This window comes from Lissotriton helveticus, chromosome 6 (genome assembly GCF_964261635.1).
Source record: "Lissotriton helveticus chromosome 6, aLisHel1.1, whole genome shotgun sequence".
NCBI lineage: Eukaryota > Metazoa > Chordata > Amphibia > Caudata > Salamandridae > Lissotriton > Lissotriton helveticus.
The window spans coordinates 1,463,338,745-1,463,358,431 of record NC_136067.1 but is presented as its reverse complement, the minus strand read 5'-3'; the positions used below and the strand labels follow the sequence as shown (position 1 = coordinate 1,463,358,431).

Below are 19,687 nucleotides of genomic sequence, written 5' to 3'. Positions count from 1 at the left end.
GTTTTGCAGCACAATATCCGATTATGCAACAAGGATATTGTGCTGCAAAACTAAATACTTATAAGGTCCCCAAGGGAGACCTATTGGCAATGCCAATGCTTGTTTTGTTTAGTGTCATACATTTGCACATTTCTGCATCTAGTAGTAAGTGTAGACTCATTTTAAAACCTAGCACTGTACTGTGTGCATTTGAGAAAACTGATGGAGTCAGCACTTGCTTGCATTACTGTATCTTATTATCAAGCACTTCTCACATTCTTTCTCGTGAGAAGCTCCTATCCATCTGCTCCTTAGTCAGTCAGTCAAAACCACTTCATTCGATTAATTAAAATCATAAAAGTATGCTATACACTATACAGAACATTATAAAACGTGTTATACAATATAAAATACAATTAAAAAAACATTAAAAAGACAAATTTATTGTTAAAGACCAATATTCAAAGTGCATAAGCTTATGTTATATGATTTAGAATTTCCAGTTGAGCTGCCTGTCTAACCTTCCTACTTCTGACAGACGCAACAAGAAAGCTGGCAACACTAAACATGATTTCAGGGGATTCCATCAATTGTAAAAACAGTAGTGCAGGTTTACATTGTATGAAGTCCATCTTTTTCACTAGTGGAAAAACAAACCTTTTTCTGGCTTCATGAAAAAAAGGGCAAAAGAACATAAAATGCTTGGTGTCTTGGGGGGAGAAATCATCGCATTTACACGGGGTCGCATCTTCTAGCCTAGGCCAACCCTGCAGATCCCATAGTACCAGGTGAATTTGGTTGAAACTAAATTTTGTCAAAAGCCATCTGTGAAAAGGGTTATTAACGATAGACAGATATGATGGCATTGCTAGTGACAAAATTACCAAGAAGTGGGTCCTAACAGATGTTTTGCATAGCTCCACTGCTTCCCGCTCTGTATCGCTTTGCCTAATAAAATTTTTCTTAACCCACTCTAAGTCAGCTTTACATAAGGATTCGGGATGAAGGTAAATCTCAGGGCGCCCCAGTTTCTCAGATGACATTTTTACATACGACAGCCACTGGATATCCTTCATTCTATCTAGTTTAATACAATCCTTTAGAATCCTATGATTTAAGGTAAGATTCGGATTCAACCAGATTCTAATCATAACAAGATTGGGGCTATTTTAATTATGTCGGAAATATATCCTAAGCCCAACTCGAGATGGACAGAATGGGTCGCAGTGCTCCTTGGTCAGTTTTGCTTAAAGTACCAATTTCAATCGTGTTTTTGCTTACAAGGACTTCCATTGAGAAAAGGTGTGTGAAAATGAAACTACAATATATAGATTTTAGCATTGCATGCTTCAACATGTTTTTAGGTGACTGCTCTAGTCTATTCAAACAGCAATTGTCGATTATTAATTTGGCTTGCATGATGGCTATTTTTGCATTAAATGCAGGTTAGACTTTTAGGTCTCCTGAAGCCTAGTGTTTTTGTTACTTTACATATTATATATGATGCTAAGCACACTTTGAATCATTTGATGACTGTGACATCATAGATATTCACACTCAAAAGTTAAAGGATCCTCAGCATCTTTACAATGTTGCAATTGCCCTATTCTGTATTCCAAGGAATGGGTTACTTACCTTGTAAGAATCAGCTTGCCGTGTGTAGTGCTGTAGATTCACATGCTCTGCATACTCCTACAATCTAATGTTGGGCTGGGAAGTTTGCAACTTGTTTTTCTTCTAATAAGTCTTTTGATTCATGGGGTATAGTGACTCCTCCCATAGCTGGTAATCTGCATGGGCACCAGCATTAAGAGAGTGTAAAGATGGAGCCTTAGACAAGAAAGTGTGTTGACCATGCATTTTGTTATATACAAAGAGTCCGAGTGAAAGTATGTACAACTGGAACAACCAAAGGCTTCCAGAGAGATGGGTGGGTTCATGTGAATCTACAGCATTACAAGTAACATTCAGTTTGCAGCATGTATGGCTGTAAATACACATGCTTTGCATAGACTGTAAAGTAGTACAACCCTAAGTGGTGGTTAGTCGATGCATGTTGCAGAAGACTTCTTGTTGGTGTGCTAAATCACCCCCACAGTACTGGTTGATAAACTTATGTGGAGTGGACGATGTAGCTGCCTTACAAATGTCAGCTGTGGGTATATTTCCAAGGAAAGCTACTGTGGCTCCTTTTTTGCAAGTGGAATGAAGCTTGGGCGGGCAGGCACAATTTTTATTAGCCTTAATGTAGCAGGTTTGGATATATTTGACAATCAATATCGCAATACCTACTTTAGACAGAGTGCTCTTTGTGAGTTTTGGCGAAAGCTACGGAATTCAGCGAAAGGGTTTGGTCTTATCCATGTAACACACAAGGACTTGCTTCACATGAAGGGTGTGAAGGGCCCTCTCTGCTACGGGGTCTTGGTGATAGAAGAATGAATGGGAACTGAATGGTCTGGTTGTGATGAAAAGAGGATAACACCTTGCGAAGTAATTTAGGGTTGGTTCTGACAACAAATCTGTCTTTATGAATCTGAAAGAAAGGCTCTTCAAAGGGAAGGCCTGCCATATGCTAATGTGCTTTAAAGATGTGTTCGCTATTAGGAAAGCAACCTTCATGAAAGGTATTTTAAAGGGAACAAATGTAAGAGTTCAAAAGGGCGGCGGGGTGAATCTAGTAAGGCTAATGGTAAGTTCTTGATGGGGCAGGGGGTACCCTGGGTGGAATACCCCTTCGAGTCCTTCCTGAAAAGCTTTGATAACAGGGATTTTGAATGAAGAGTATTCTCTGTTCTGCTAGTAGGCTGCAATAGCAGACGTCTCCTAGAAGGGTCAAGAATCACAGTTGTCTGGCCCATGGGGAAGTCAGTAGGATAAGAGCGAGGGAGGTTTGCCGAAGCTTCCAGACCACGTATGGAAGGAGTGGAAAAGGAGGAAAGACGTAGGCCATAGAATCTCTGCAAAATAGTTGTTCATTCCAGGACGATTCTCTGTCAGGAAATGCATCCGGTAGTGAAGAGTCCAATCCCAAATGCTTTGTGCTAGCGCTGACAGCTGTGGGGAGTGTGTGCCACCTTGCTTTTGGAGATACTGCACATTGGTCATGTTATCTGTTTTTATCAAAACTACTTTGTGCTGAGCCTGGTGAAAGAAAGCACTTGGAGCTAGCCGGATGGCCAGGAACTTAAGGCAGTTGAGATGGAGGCCTCTCTGTTGTGGTGACCACATGCCCTGAATGGTGATTTGCTGAAGATTTGCTCTTCACCCAGACAGTACGGTCTATAGTGATGTTCACCTGCAGAACAGGGTCTATGAAAGGCTGGTCCTGCAACAGATTATTGCTGTTACATCACTGCAGAGAGTGATTGGTGCCGGCCCGTATCAACACTAGATCCTACCAGTAACCCTCTGCTCGTGATCATTGTGCTGACAGGCAATTTTGGAGCAGTGTCATGTGAAGTCCAGGGTATGGTAGTATGGACCATAATTGTTCTGACCATCAGCTGACGATGCAGAACAGAACACAGCACCAGAATTTCTACTGAGAAGGTTCCAGCTCGCACCAGTGAAGAAACAGGAAGTACAGCGTCAGCATCCGGCGCACTTCCTGCACTCTAAGTGGTCAAAGCAATCTGGTGGGAACAGGGGCCGAGCTGGAAAATTGGTCCTCACTGATTATCATTGTTCCAAATTTTTAAAACCTGAAGAGGCAAGGGCACAGTTCTCAAAAACTAAGTCAGCAAGGCCCAGATGCTTCTTCGAAACTCCCCCTCTCTGAACAACGGACTCTGTATCTTTTAAAGGCACTGTTAGGAATTATTCTGTTTTAATGTAGGTTTCTCTGTATCACATGTTTTAATCATAAGTTGGACTGAAACAAAGTAAGTTGAAGATCATGCGGAGGGCTATCCCACCCCGCCCCTTAGTACTACGGTTTAATAATTAGAAAGATAGAAAAGGAGAACAAGCCAGTTCAACCCATGCGGGGGGACAACCCATGATGACCCGCACTCACTTTTGATGCCATTTTGGCACATACCTACAGATCACACTTATTTCGGCCTTGGCTCCAATCACTTTTGCCGGTTAACGTTTACACTGTTACCGGCAGTCTGAACAAGACCAAGGCCAAGCATACGATTAAGAGGCTGGTCAGCCGGGCCATGTTACTAATTATAGGCCTGTAACAGCTGCCAGACAGGTCCCTCAACCCTTGCCAGACCTAAAGTGCCATGAATCTTAGCTTTTAGAAATATGTGCACATCAAGCAAACAGCGCACTTTATGGCAATTCCCAAGCACACATTTTAACTATGCCCCGGCTCTTTATACCACATTCTTCAAGACAATCCTGTGCATAGACTTGGTTATCTGATCCAAAGACCAGTATAACACCACTTCCGCCCTGAGTAACAAAACAGTTTGTCTCTGCTCCCTGGTCGTCTGGCCTCAGCCTATAGCCGCTAGTGCACTTAGCACTTTACCCAGCACTTTACCCCCTTCCTAACCCACTCTGCCGCAAAGGCAGCAGAGGATTGGGCAATTTTTTAGGCTAATCTTATGTTTATAAACTACTAATCATTTTAAAATTTCTCATTTTGCATTTTTAACAGTGTTTTTTTACTCATGAACTAGTGTAATTTGTCATTTCTCATTTTACAGTTAAACTGTGTAAATTGATGATCGCTTGTAATGGTTTTAAACTGCACAGCAAATTTACTTACTTACTGTTGACAATTTGACAAAAAAAAAAAAAAGAGTCAGTATCTGCATCTGACTGGAGTAAACTTTGCTGAGTACTATCTTGATACAGCACCCAGAAAGGGCTGGATCTGAAGGGGAGGAAGGTGGGACTTGAGAGTATTTATAGAGAAGCCCTAACCGTGGTGGAGAATATGGTGGCTTGGGTGTGAGCGAGACACTATTTACTTGCACTCTTGAGCAGCCAGCTGTCTAAGCAGGCGGACAACATCGTGAAAGCTACTTCTTCTGAGATGGGTGGCTACCACATAGAGGTATTTGGGAAATACTCCGGGGGCAGTGGTGACCCCTAATGGCATTAATTGGAACTGATAATGTTGGACACTCACCACATAACATAGGTAGCGGCGAGAAGTGCGGAGGGATAGGTACATGGAAGTAGGTGTACTTCAGATAACATGAAGTTGCCTTGCTGAAGCAGAGGAATAAAGTTCAGCAAAGTGACCATGTGAATATGTTCTGAGAGGATGTATTCGTTGAGGGGCCCGAGGTAGAGTACGGGCCTTATTGATATGTCCTTTTAGTAAATTAGAAAGTAGAATGAGTGCCTGGACATCTTCCAGAAAGCGGCGCTGGAATTCTACAGAGAGGATGCGTTTGAGGTGTAGGATGTTGGGTTGCAATCAGTTCCAGCTGTAGCTGAACTTTATGATGGAGAGAACCCATTGGTTGGAGGTGATCTCTTCCCAACAAGGAAGAAATCACTGTTATCTTCCCCAACCGGTGTAGTGGGATTGGGGGCAAGGGTAGCAGAAGGGTGTCAATGCTTGGAGGAGGTGGCCCCTTTAGCCGAGCCTCCTGTGCACCTACCTCTGGAGTTGTTACTCCGGTTACCCCCTCTAGAACACTCCACTGTTGGATACTGGTGGTATTGATATTGCTGCCTGTGGTAGGAGGCAGGAAAGTCTGTAGAAGTGGTCTTACTGCCTCACCTTTACTTTGAACTCCGAGAAGACCCCCATTGATGTCAGAAGGGCACCCATGGTCTTGGCTGAGTCTGTGTCTTTCTTGAGGCTTTCTAGCATTTGGTTTGCCTACAGTCCAAAAAGGTGCTCACTGTCGATCGGTAGGTTTAGCAGTTGCTACTGGACTTCCGTCTTAAAGCCACAGAGACAGGCGTGGCAATTGACCAGGATGCTGGTATTAACTCTCCGAGATGTGGTGCCTGTGTGCAATGGATTGTGGAATTTGATATGGTCTTGTCATCTGTAACCAGCACTTGTCCACACTGCCTACACACCTCTGGAAGATATTAGAGAAGTTCCTCCATTTCATCCAATGCGTCCTGTCTTATCAGGAGAAGAGGTCAACCTAAGTGGCAATCCTTCAGTGTGTGACAAATTGTACTGCCAACACCTTGCCTGCTGTGTCAGTCTTTTTGCTTTCCTTATCAGGAGGTGGAGAGTCCCCTGTACAATGGGAATTGGCACGTTTCTGCGCAGTATGGCCCACAAGAGTCTAGAGGAACGTGGGCCTTGAATGTAGGGAGGATCATTGGCTGAGGTTTTGTATTTTTTATCAACCCTTAGGTATGAGGCCCAGAGCCTTGACTGGCTCGTTGAAGGTCTAGGGCAAGGGTTTAAGCATCCCTTTTAGCATTGGGAGGAAATGGAGGGTGCACTGCGTTTCGACCAAAAGTTGTCTTCCTGGACGACATGCACATTTACTTTAAGAAAAGTAGACGTCTAATGTATAAGCTCATGGTTCACTGTAAGGAAGGTCAGGGTCAGTATAACCGGGGCATTGCTATTATAGTGATCCCACAGGTCAGCTCTGGGTTCAGGGTCATACTGAGCATTGTAGGCTTCAGCTGGACACAGCGGGCTGCCCTCCCCATAGGGAGTGTGGTGACCACCTCTGGTGAAACTGGAGGAGGTGGAAGATACTGTGTGGACGGGGGGAGGTAGCTGGTGGAGAAGAGGGTCAGAAGGTCAAGGAAGAAGGGGGCTAGTGCTCCTGTTTTTATGTTTCCTATGCTCTGGAGGAGGTGGAGGTTACAAGGCAATTTGCCCCTAAAACCAAAACTTCATTGGAATGGTCTCTTGCGATTTTGGTGGCAGCTTGGTGGAGATTCTACAAGTGTACAGGTAGATGAAGAGACCCTTCAGGCGAGCATCCAAAACATCTTGCAAGTGTTGCAGAATAAGTTGCTATGAGTCGGTGCCAGCCGACGAATGAACATTTGGCGCCAAATGGGTCTTCGGTGTCGAAGGGGCTTTTGGTGTGGAGGCCTTCAGTGCCGCGGTTGGCAAGCCTGTCGGCTCCAAGGCTGGCTGTGGTTTACTGTCTTGTATCCTGTTTTCTCCCCTTTCCAGGGTGTCCCAGATGCTGTATGTGAACCTAGCAGACTTGAAAAGTAGGATTTAACTTTTAAGCAGGATTTGACACTGTTGTGGCAAAAAGGATACCCAATCCCCTTACCCAGTATATTCAGTGAAGTCATCTCTGCCCACACAGGTCAGCATATTGTTTGCTCCTGAGAGGCATTTTTACACCTACTCAAGGCTAATTACTGGCTGGGAGAAAAAGAGAGCCAATGAAAATTAGCCTCCAGAAACGTCCAGCAGAGAAAAGGTTACTTTCTAAAAGATACTCTTCCTTAATATTAACAATCTGACATCACCATTGAACTAGATTGTAATAGCTGTTGAAAGAAAAATGTTACTTGCCCTGTAGACATCCGTTTGTGGCATGCAGTGCGTAGATTCACATACTGTGCATACTCCTGCCATTGGCTCGGACATGTACAACTTGTTTTTCTCCGAAAAAGTCTTTTGAGTCACAAAATAAAGGGACTTCTCTCTTAGGTAGCGTTGTGCATGATCATCGACTCCATAGTTAGATTTTTTTCCCTCCAGCAGGTGTAGGATATATAGTAAAGCGAAGCATAAAGATGTTCATGCAATCAGAGAGACTAGTAGATAAAGAAAAAGAAAGCTATCTGCAACAACCAAAGGCTTTCAGGAAGGAGGGTGAATCTACAACACTACTTGTCACAAACCAATATCAACAGGGTAAGTAACATTTTCCGTTTGTGGCATAAGTAGCTGTAGATACACATACTCTGCTTAGACTGAAAAGTAGTTTCCCCAATAAGGTAGTGGCTCGCCTGTGGATGTTGCAGAACACTGGAAAAGGGTATGCAAAACAGGTTGAACCATCTGGGTTTACTGCCTTGCAAAAACAATAATAGTTAGTAAAAGTGAATGGTGTGGACCAGGTGGCAGCTTTACAAATGTCAGAATTGGAATGATTCCTAAAAAAGCTATTGAAGCAGATTTTTTTTTACGACAAGAATGTGGCCTTAGATGCATTAGGAGCCGCCTTTCAACTTTGGCATACCAGTTCCGAATACACTTAACTAGCCAATGTGAGATTCCTTGCTTTGAAATAGCAATCCCTCTACATGGTTTGTAAAAGGCCACAAATAGTTATTGAGAATTTCAAAATGGTTGTGACCTGTCAAAGTAATACAGGAGGTCTCTTTTTTCCTTCTAGTGGATGAAGTGCCCACTGCCCACTGCCCACTGCCCACTGCCATCTGTGGGAGGAAAACTGGCAGTTCTATGATTTGGTAAGGTGAAAAGAAAATATCACCTTGGGTAGGAATTTTGGATTATTTCAAAGTTCTAACCTGTCCGAATGAACTTTAGTTAGTTTCTTTTTTTTTTGTAAATATTTTTTTATTGCAGCAAAGTAGGTGGTACAATCAAAGCATTTGCATCATTCCCTCTGTCACCCGGTATAATTATTAATCTCTAGTACGTGTGCCACACAGCCGTTTAGCTCACACCCCGGAGGTCGAGCTGCGCAACAGTAGATTTAATCTCGTGGAAGGAGATACAGCATGACTCCGTGACACCCAGGTGTCTGTGAAATGGCAGTGCTACTTTTCAGTTCTCCCTGTCTCCCCTCCATGCGCAGTGTCCAGTAGGAACAGTAGTTCTTCTTCTGCATTGCTGAACAACAACCCCCGCCCGCACAACCCTCTCAATCCCGCCCAACCCCCTCCCCCCCTCTGGAACTACTCCCCCCGCCCCTAACTCTGCCCCCCACCCCCACAGACATGCCAACGTATCACCAGTGCGAATCCACACCCGTCCCGACCAATCCAGACCCGAAGCAGACCATCAGGAGCAATCAACAAACATCTTGCAGTTTTAATAGGGGGACTATGAGCGCTTCGCTAGTGGTCGTCGGCAGGCTGCCCAGTCGCTTCGCCTCATTGTAAAGGCCCGTCAACCTGGGTGCCAGAAGGTCGATATAGGTTAGGTAAAACTCCGTCGGGAGCCCATCGGAGCCCGGCGTCTTGTTCCTCGCCATACCCTTGATGGCGACTCACCTCCCTCTCCTCAATTTTGCTCCCGAGCCGCATCGCGTCCTCCTCCCCCAGCTCCGGCAAGTCTAGCCCCTCCGTGAAGTTCTGGAAGTCTTCCACCGACGGCAGGACCCTGCTGCGGTATAGCTCCGTGTAGTAATCATAGAATATCTCATTAATCCCCCCTTGGTCAAACCGCGCCGCACCCGAGTGGTCCCTGATCTCAAGGATGACCGAGCTCCGGCGAGCCGGATTGGCCAGCCAGGCCAAAAGAGCTCCCGACTTATCGCGCTCCGAGTGTGCACGTGTGAGGTAGGCCTTGTAGTCAAAGCACCTGAGGCGCTCTACCGTCGGCGCCACCACTTCCCGCGCCTCAAGTAGTGCTTCATGCGTGTCCGGCCGCTCCGGTCTCGCTCTTTCCAGCCCCCGTAGCTTCTCGTCCCCCTTCGTGATGTCGTCTAGCAAGGTCCTCCTAACTCCTGACGCCGTCGCAAAGCATTGCCCTCGCACCACCGACTTGAAGGCGTCCCATTCAATCGCGGCTGAGCCCGCATTGATCTGGAAGTACGCCTCGATGTTTGAGGCTATAGTGGTGCGAAAGAGCCGGTCGTCTAGTGCCTCCGGGCGCAGCTTCCAGGCTGGAACTCGCGGGCGACACTGCGACCAGCGCAGCTGCACAAGTAGCGGGTTATGGTCGGAGATCGTGCGCGTGAGATATTCACTGTGGCACACCTCTGCATGCACGTCCTGAGAGCACAAGAAGGCATCAATGCGAACGTGGAGCTCGTGGAGAGCGGAGAAAAACGAGTAGTCTCTGTCCGACGGATGGTTAGCCCTCCATGAGTCGACCAGACCCCATTGGCGTTGCCAAGCAGAGCGCGCAAGTGCCAGTTTGCCAGCTGGTGCGTTAGGCAAGGGGGGGTGCGATCTGTCTAGTGTAGTGTAGTGTCAAGCACGCTATTAAAGTCCCCGCCAAGGAGCAAAGGCTCCACCAAAAACGGGGCCAGCTTGTTGGACAGCAGGGAGAGAAATGCCGGTTGGTCAATGTTTGGGGCGTACAGGCAACCCAAGGAAAGGTCCCTCCCATCCAATTTGCCCCGCACTATGACATACCTCCCCTCTGGGTCAATTAGTTGGTGAGTGCACTGGAAAGGAACACCCGCCCGCACCCAAATGGCCACCCCCCTAGCATATGCGGAGTAGCCAGTGTAGTAGATCTGCCCCCTCCATCTCCGTTGTAGTGCCTTCCCTTCTTTAGCTAGTAGATGTGTTTCCTGGAGGAAGGCGAAGTGAATGCCCCGTCTGACTAAATAGGAGTGGATTTTGTGGCGTCTGTGCATCGTATGCATCCCCCTAACATTCCATATGAGACATTTGTAGCCTAGGTCGGGTCCCATTGTAGTGCCCAGTGCACTTCATCCACACTCTCAGCGACCCCCTTGGCACGCCCGGGTCCCACCCCCCTTGCCCCCCCAAACTGATCAAGTAAACTTCCCCAACTCCCACACACCAGGACAGACAACTAATGTGGAAACCCCATCCAAACTCAAGCAACGAAAGTGTACCTCAAGTGAATAGGGCTAGGGTGGCCAGTACGCCGACCCAAACAGGACCGAAGCCCCCCGCCCCCGCCCGGGACAGTCAGGAGGAATCCCCCCTGCTCTACCCCCCCCACATCCCAGTGATGAGCTTCAGGAGGTCTCCGCATCTCACTGCATAGCGTCCGAAGGCAGCTCCCACCCACAACTCAGTACCTTACAAATTTGTCCAACTGCTTGCCGTCCATATCAGCCAAAGATGCCGTCCCCTGTTTGGGGAGTCACCACCGGCAGGTCCGTCTCCGAGAGATCGTGTCCACTACTGGAGCCAGGACTGGGAGCGCTGATCTTCGACTGCTCCGACGTGCCGCTGGCAGGGCTGGCGCCTCCCTGGCTGATGGCCGCCACCGCCAGCACCGCCTTAGCTCTTTCCTGCTGCCATCCCGACGGGGAACCAGATCTCCGCGGCGGCGTCGTCTCAGCAGAGTGCCTACCAGGTGAGGCCACCGGAGGGGCGCCCACATCCGACTCCCCCCTGGTATCTAACCAGCTCCAAGCCTCCTGTGGTGTGTGGAAAAAGTGGGAACGTTCTCCAGCGATGACCCGCAGCCGGGCCGGGAATAACATAGCGTAGGGCAGCTGCAGCGACCTCAGCTTCCGCTTGACCGCCAGAAAGGAGGCCCGTTGTCTTTGTACGTCTCTGGTGAAGTCCGGGAAGACCATGACCCTGCTATTATCTATTCTCAGGTCCGGCAGGTCCCTGACCCTCCGGAGGATGTGATCTCTATCTCGAAAGTGCAGGAGGCGCATCACGATCGGTCGTGGCGGTCCTCCCGGCTTGGGAGGTCGCGCCGGGACCCTGTGGGCATGCTCCAGGGCGAAAAACTGGGAAAGTCCTTCTGGAGCCACCTCGGCCTGTAGCCATCCCTCCAGGTAGGCGACCGCATCTTGGCCTTCCACCTTTTCCGGAACCCCCACGAGGCTGAGGTTGTTTCGTCTGGAGCGCCCTTCACTGTCCTCGGCCCTGAGCTCCAGCACCCGGACCTTCTGCGCCACCTCCGCCAACGACGCTCTCAGGTTAGCCACATCCCCAGGTAAGTCTTTCAGGGTTACCTCCAAGGTCGCCACCCTCTCCTTCAGCTTCCTGTGGTCATCCTTCAATAGGGTCAGGTCCGAGCCGATGGTGTCCATACGCTTTTCAAGAGCTTCCCGTGACGCTACTATCGCCTGCATTATGTCACTCTAGGATGGATCTCGCTGGCCGGTCGAGCCGCCCGCTCCAGACGTCGGTGCTCCTTCCTCCTCCAGGTGGCCCGGGTCGTCCAGCTTCAGTGCGTCGAAGCCCTTCTTTTTGCCTCCTCGCGCCATTCTGCCGGGCGGAAAGGTCTGTGTATCACAGCGGCGGTCACCAGTGAATCAGACGCTCGACTCTGCGCCTCTAAGCCCTCGCCAGACAGGGCTCCAGTTCGTCTATCAACTTCAGCCGCTTTGTTATAGGTGGTGACTGCCCACCTGGGTGTCTCAGGCCGGGTTCGCGTCTTCAAGCGTCAGGCTCCGGTCGGCGTACGGCGTGCAGGCGCCCCCGGACAGGAATCAATCCCCCACCGCTAGTAGTCCAGGCTTCTCTGTGGTGGACACCAGCGAGGCAAGGCGCTCTCCTTCGGTTCCGCTTCAGTCGCTCGGCCCTTCTGCACCTCCAAGCCCTTGCCAGGCGAGGCCCCAGACCGCGTGCTTCGCGCTCCCTCCTGGGCACTCCTGCGTCACCAGCGCTCCGCCGTCAGACCGTGCAGATACAGGCCGCAGCCGCCATTTTGGCCACACATCTCTCTGGACGTCCCGCCTCTGGGCCTTTCGCCTCCGGTCCACCAATGACGCTTGTGCCGGTCTTCCCTGGGCATGGGGCTACAGGGGCTCCCCAATAGCAGCAGGGAGGTACCACCTCACAGCCAGACTGCACCGCCGTTAGTGCCCGGTTCGGCTCCGTCACAACGGGGCCGCCATCTTAGGGTCAGGCAGCTCGTCGCGTCGCCGGCCACCGATCCCCACAAACGGCTCCTCGCTGGGCGAAGCCCTTTCCCTCCCTCAGCACCGGAGGGCTCCTGCTGTAGCGCGGGTGAGTGTCTCTGGTCACCGGTGTCCCCCGCCGCCTGCAGGAACTCGCCGTCAGGCGTAGCGGGCAGGGACCGCGGCCGCCATTTTGGGCGCCCGGGGCTCCGGGCGCTCCTGCGAGAGCAATAACGCTCGTTCCTGGCAGCTACGGGGACTCCAGGGCCGCCAAAATTAGTCCCAGCGCTCACCAGACCCTCCCCTGCATGTCCGGGGGTCCGATGGTCGAGCCGGGGGTCAGGATACATTGCGGAGCGAGGCGGGAGCGGAGGAGCTCCGGAGTCCCGCTACCAGCTACATCGGCGCCTTAGCCACGCCCCCAACTTTAGTTAGTTTCTTGACAACTATATTAAGATTACAGGACGGGATTGAGGTAGTATGGAACGGATGACTCTTAAGTCCTTCCATGAAAGCTTTAATTATAGGGACTCAGAACAGCAAGGAGCGTCCCGTTTTTCAATTACTCTGCTACTGCAGCTGAGTGTAGACGAATAGACATTTATGATAGTCCTGAACATTGTAATTAAAGAAGGTAGCAGACAATGTACCGCACAGTTGTTTTAGTGAACTGATGTGCTTGGAAATACAGCAATGGACAAGCCTCTTTCAAATTGCTGCATAACAGGCCCTAGTGGTGGGTCTACTAGCATCTCTGAGAATGCTCATGCACTCATTTACATTTTTGTAACCAAACTCTAGAATTTCAGGAGCCACGTCACTAAGTTGAGTTGTTTGGGGTTGGGATGTCTTAAGGTTCCCTGGTGCTGTGTGAGAAGGTCATGCCTGTCGAGGAGCTTCTTGTGGTGAACTACTTAGAGATTGAAGAGGGTGATGAACCAAGGATGTCTGGCCCACGAGGGAGCTATGAGAATTAACGTGAGAGAGGTGTGCCGTAGTTTCCTCACCACGTATGGAAGGAGTGAGAAAGGCAGAAAAGCGTAGGCAAATATCCCCAAGGTGAGCTCCGTATGAGCAAGACAGTGATGTTTGCATGAGCTCTTTTTCCCTTACCTAGATTATTGGCTGATAAAGTGTACGCTGGTCCTTCGTAAATGAACTGTGATCAGTCAGACATTTTGTGCAAATGCAGAATGCGGTGGTGACCCCAAAGATCTGGGTGAATTGTGATCTGAAAGTAGGTGTCCTTTAAGTCTAAGGCGGTAATGAAGTCGCCTTGCTTTAGAAGTGCTATGACCTCTTGTAGCATAAACATATGGAAATGTTCTGATCGAATGTACTTGTTTAGGGGTCGGCAGTGTAGGATGGGCCTGAGCGAGAAACCGATTTTGGATATTAAACAATACCCTGAGTAGACCCCCTTGTTTAAGTTCTGGTGCGGCACCGGCTCTATGGCTCAATTTTGTAAGAGCGTGTTTCTTTCCTCTTGCAGAAAATGCTGATGTTGAGGGGAAAGGGAGTGTGGTTGTGCTGGGATGTTTGGTGGTGTAGTAATGATATCCAAGCAATAGCTAGGACCAGTTGGTCTGAAGTGATGTTGCGCCATTGTGGCAGGAACGTTTGTAGTCTTCTCCCCACAGGTGTTGTGTCATTGGGGTGGGGTGGATGGAGGAGGAGGATAAGGAGTCACTGTTTTGTTGGAGCGGCTGATTTAGCCGCTCCACCTCTATCTCTAGTGCTGTTTCCTCTGTATGAATCCCTATAGTATTCCCTAGTACGTTGTGTGTGCAGTTGCTGCCTCTGATACGTGATGTGCACTTCTGGGGAGGTGTTTTTGGAATTTCCACTAAACTGTGTGCAACGAAAACTCACCCTAATGGATGGAGATTGTAAAGCTCTCATTGCTTTGGTAGTATCAGCATCTTTTTTTACTTTCTCCAGCATCTGATCAACTTGAGGGCAGAATAGATGCTCTCCATCAAACAGCATGTTGCTCAGATGCTGCTGAACTTCTGGCTTAAAGAAATATCCGTAGCCAAGCATGTGCCCTGATAAAGATACTGGAGTTCACACCCCTAGTGGCATTGTCAACCGCATCAAGGGTACATCTAATACAGGCATTTGATATAGTCTGCCCCTCTAATACAATTTCTTGTGCCTTTTGTCTGTACTGCTCCGGTAGGCGCTGTATAAGTTCCCCATTTCATCCCACTGGGTGCGTCGTATCTTGCTAACAGCCCAACCAAATTGGCAATATGCCAATGTGTTGCTGATTGGGCCGCAACCATTTTCCGCACTACATCATATTTTTTTACTTTCCATGTCTGAGAGCAGGGCATCTCTGGTGCCCTGGGCATTTGCTCTCTTGCTTGTGGCATGTGCCACAAGTGAGTCGGGCGAGAGTTACCCTGAAACATATGGTGGTTCACAAGGGGAAGACCTTTGGTTTGTTACTAATGGCCTTTACTGGGTCTTTAGATACTTCCTGTGTTGTTTAAGCATGAATTTAAACATTGGCAGGCTTTGGGTGGATCACTGTGTATGAGAGAGGGTTTCTATTTCTCTTCCTCTCAAATGGAATGCAAGTCCACTTTATGAAAGTTAGCTGCCCTTTGAATAACCTTATGATATGACGTGGTGTCATCAGGGGGAGAATAGTTTGAAGGGGACAGATCTGGGTCATTGGGCTGTGGGGGTACCACCTCAATCATCCCATGGATCATCTTGTGGGTCCTGGGTATATGGGACTTCATAGAAATCTAGATGAGGGGGGGATCCCCTCCCCGTTGTATGAATAAGAGCCCTGAGGTGATGTAGATTGTTGTGGAGGAGGAGGAGGAGGAAGAAGAGCATGAGTGTGTATCAAGGGGCTGGTATGCTTGATCTTAGGAGGCGGTGCTAGATCCATCGTTAACTGTTCCTCGAAGGTAAGCTGTCTTTTTCGAAGGAGAGTCTGCTGAATCAGAGGTGGAAGCCTAGTGATGATTTTGCCTGTGTGAAGCTGTATACATAGGCTTCACTGGTGAGAGTCCAGCTCCAGCTGAAGGTGTTCAAGGATAGGTTGTTGAACATCAGAGTCTGCTGTTGATGGGCGACAGAGCTGTGTGGTCTGTTTAGGCCTCGAAATTGCTTTAGATGCAGATGCGCGTTTCGACTCCAGAAGCGTTTTCCCCATCAAATCATCTTTTGGGTGCGAGTTGTTTTCCCTTTCGATACACCATTCAACTCCGAAGCAGGTTCAACGTCTAACCGTGCCTGTACCCCGAAGCAGTTTTCGATGCCAAAGGTTGTATCAGCTTCAAACTGTGTATTGATGCCGCCACCCCCCTATAAATAGTAAATGGTGAATTCAGCAGCTGTAAGAAAAGTAAGGCTGGCCTAACTTAAAACTGAGCAGTAATAAAATTGTGCCACAGGTAACTATATTTTGGGCAGAACAAAGCCACATGTAATGTGTCACTGATTGATTATCGCAGTTGCAGGGGGGCAGATCTGAGTGTTTAAAACAACCATGGTTAAAAGGGACCAGACAGTGAAATAAATTTAACCTAAAATAGGTCAACAATCTGCGTTGATGGCGAGATATATCCCAGGTCAGATAAGGCTGTAAAAGTCAAATATTGCAAGTTGGGCCGCCACAGAAAATGATGGAAAAGGTGAACAAACTTTTTACTGTCCACTTGTGCATCACTTGAATATAAAACATTATTATAGCAATATTTCATTAATTGAAATATGGGTATTATTTGCCAGATATAGATTCAGTATGAAGCAATATACAACTTGGTCTATAGTAGGAATCCCTGTTGTACGAGACGGACGGTAACATACTTTTATTATCAAAGAATTAACATTCTTAATACTTTATTCACTGCAACAAACGGTCTTGTGAAAAAGATAATTATCTTTTTGGTTGCAGTTGCTAGTTCTCGTCTTCAGAAAGCTCAAGACAAAAAAATAAATTAAATATTGGGAAAGTCCAAAAAGCAGCTGTACAGAAAATCCAGTGTGTTCATTACCATGGTTCTATCGATAATTGAGGTTAATGCCAATTAAGATCACCTATGTTGCAATCTTTTAGTGTGAAGCTGGGACTAGCATTTGGGAATGTTTAGCTAAATTTATTAAAAATATTTTCAATTTCTTCATACATAGGATTGTATAAAAGTTCCGGTATCCGCAGGAAGTATTTTTCGAAGGCTTATCAGAAATAGCTTGATAGTTAAATAATCAATTAAATACTATGCATAATGAAATATGACTAGGCTTATCAAGTTTTTTTTACAATGTGTGCCTTAGTTCTTGGTTATTTAGCATGACAAGTTATAATCATCATCTACTGGATCTCAGCACCAAATCGTCCAATTGTTTTTTTAAAGGATTGGTTTTATTAAAGCAGAAACTATCTGATTCGTTGTCATTTCTTTTGGAACCCTTCTCTGGGGTTGAGCCAAATTTATATTGCTCATCTATTCTACAGTTTATGGATATCAAGAGAGTCTCATCTCAAAAGATGTTACTTACCTGTATTCCTCATTTTCTAGCATGGCATTCTCTGAATTTATAAACACTACAGCCTCCTCACTTTTCACCAAATAAGTAGGTGAAACATCTGCAAAGACTTATCTTTCCACTGTATTTCCTTCCAATCAGGCTGTTAATGTGTGTGCTCTTTCAACTGAAGGCTACACCTTTTCTTTACTTTTAGGTTTAAAAAAAGGGTTTAGTACAGTGTTTGCAGCCAAATGTATTGAAGTTTTACTTTGGCTAACTGGATGTATTATGCAAAAACAAAAAAGAGGACACCAAGTTTTATAAGCAGGCTTCAATTTTGAAAATGTATATAAGGATGTTCCCAGAACCCACAATGTGTGCAATGATATTCCACGGTTTATGGATATGGGAGATAATTCCATGGCAGAGAAAAACAAAGTTTATGGTTGTTGTAGCACCTTTCATAAACCTTCATAGCCAATATTCTTATTTTGGGGGCAACAAACAGCAGGTAGATAGAAGTTCAACATAAAACCCTCTAAACTTACCAATAGATGGAGTACCTTTAGGTTTCGGTGGAACAGGACCTAAAAATCCAATATTATCATAGAAGTTATAAATGGCGCTGGGATTAAAATGTGGTCCTGAAAGAATAGGAAACAAAAAGAATCAATTCTTAAATCATGATTGTTTCAGTAAATAAGCAGGTATGCCCATTTTAATAAAGACATTTTACAATGACATGTGTAGATTAACATGGGATGACAGTATTGGTTATTGAAAAGCCCATGTTTGTATGATACCACTAAAACAGAATACACACTATTCAGTGTAAAATGGTAGGACCAGCTATTCCACAGCAACCACTTACAAATGTATAAGAATATTCCCTATCAAATAGCTTTGCATAATAAATTACACATACGCTTGTCGGTTCATAGCATACACCCATGCCCCTCATTTCCATTTTAGAGGATCGGAAAGACAAGTGGATGGTTGCATTTTAGTATTAGTATAGACAAAAGGTGGATAATCTAACCGCAGAATTTTCACTTAGTTAATCTTCTGGGGTATCAGTCTGGTTCAGGAAAATCTTGCAATTGCTTCTGCGTACCAGCAATTGGCACCAATAGGCTCTACCATGACTCTGTTCTATATTTTGTTCCCCACACCACTGTTTGCAGAATGTGGCTGACATGACTGAGTTTGCGCTGGCAGTGTACAAAAAAACTTGGAACCTTATAATTCCCAAAAGTCCACTTCACAGAACAGTGAGTTGGTCCTGCGTTTAGAAACAGTTTCAACTAGAAAGACCGTAACCGAAAGTAACGGAGTCATCTGATGGATACTTTTAACTGCAGACTTTTTAATTTGTGAATGAGTATCAAAGCAACGTCCTCCTCCAAGGAAGTGGGTCTGAGGAGTGGACCTACATCAGGACATCCTGCAGGACCCAGAGGCAAAATGCCCCTCAGTGCAAATCGATACAGTAGGATTCTAGTGCAAATATATTGACAGATGCCCATGACTTGAACAATCTGAGCTAAGGCTATAGCAGCCGTTTTCACCTTGATGGGATGAGCCTGAAGGCCCTTAAAAGGGTCCTTTTTGGTCAAAAAATAACTCAGTCTGGTGCACAACACAATCCATTTCGATAAGGTCAGTTTCTGTACTGCCTTACCTTTCTTTGCACCAGAGTATCCAACAAATACTTGATCATTAACAATATACTCCTTACGTCTTTCAATATAGACACTAAGGGCATGCTATGTGTAACAATTGTAGCACCTCCTTCTCTGTATATGGGTGTGGTGCAGAAACGAACACAGAGCTTGAGAACTCCCCGCACTTGGAAAAGAGAAACTTGTTTCAGAAGAAATTATGCAGGAGTCCTGGTTACCAGCTTATAAGGGAAATGGGTAGAATGCACAGGATGAATTAACAAAGCTTGATCCTGTGCACAAAAGTGTCTGTAATGACAAACAGTTTTCAAGGTGCGCTTCGGGAAAAGCTGAGGAATGGCTCTACGTAAGGCATACATCAGAAAGGTTAAAACCAAATAAAGATTCCATTGCGGACCCTATATGTGACAAATAATGAGAACTAGTCTGGCAGGTGAAGAAAGGCTGACAGGGACAGTATATAGCCTTTAACAATGGGCAAAAGGAACGACTTGCAGGGCCAAAGTCAGTACAAACAAAACAATCAGACAGTTTTGTCTTTGGGGGCCATCTTACTTCTCCTCTCACCAAGTGACAAAACTAACCCAACAGCCTGAATATATAGCCATGGTGGAAGGCCGACTGGCCTGTCGGATTGGCCTCTAAAACTTTCAATGGAAAGTCGAAGGTAGCAACAGCCACTCAATCTGCATGCATGGAGGTGTAGACTGTGGAGGTTTGGGTATAGTAGCCTACCCTGCTAGTGGAACAGCATGTTAAACTCGAGAGGCAGACTAATTGAAAGGGATGTTCTCCAGGTTAGAAGTTCTGTGCACCAAACCGGTTGCCCCAATCTAGAGCTATCAGAATGAGCTTTACTCAGTCCTGCTGACTTTCTTAGATACAACAGGTTCAGAGGTCGGGTGAGAA

General features: G+C 46.8%; 1 protein-coding gene across 5 annotated transcripts in view; it reads right to left on the bottom strand.

The window, feature by feature from the left end:
• Nucleotides 1-19,687, bottom strand: part of TAB2 (TGF-beta activated kinase 1 (MAP3K7) binding protein 2) — a 247,110-nt gene that overhangs the window by 3,160 nt on the left and 224,263 nt on the right. For all 5 annotated transcript variants that reach the window (XM_078649268.1, XM_078649270.1, XM_078649269.1 and 2 more), the window contains one exon: nt 17,645-17,740. In XM_078649268.1, the coding sequence (XP_078505394.1) occupies nt 17,645-17,740 (96 nt within the window). The remainder of the gene's footprint in view (nt 1-17,644; nt 17,741-19,687) is intronic.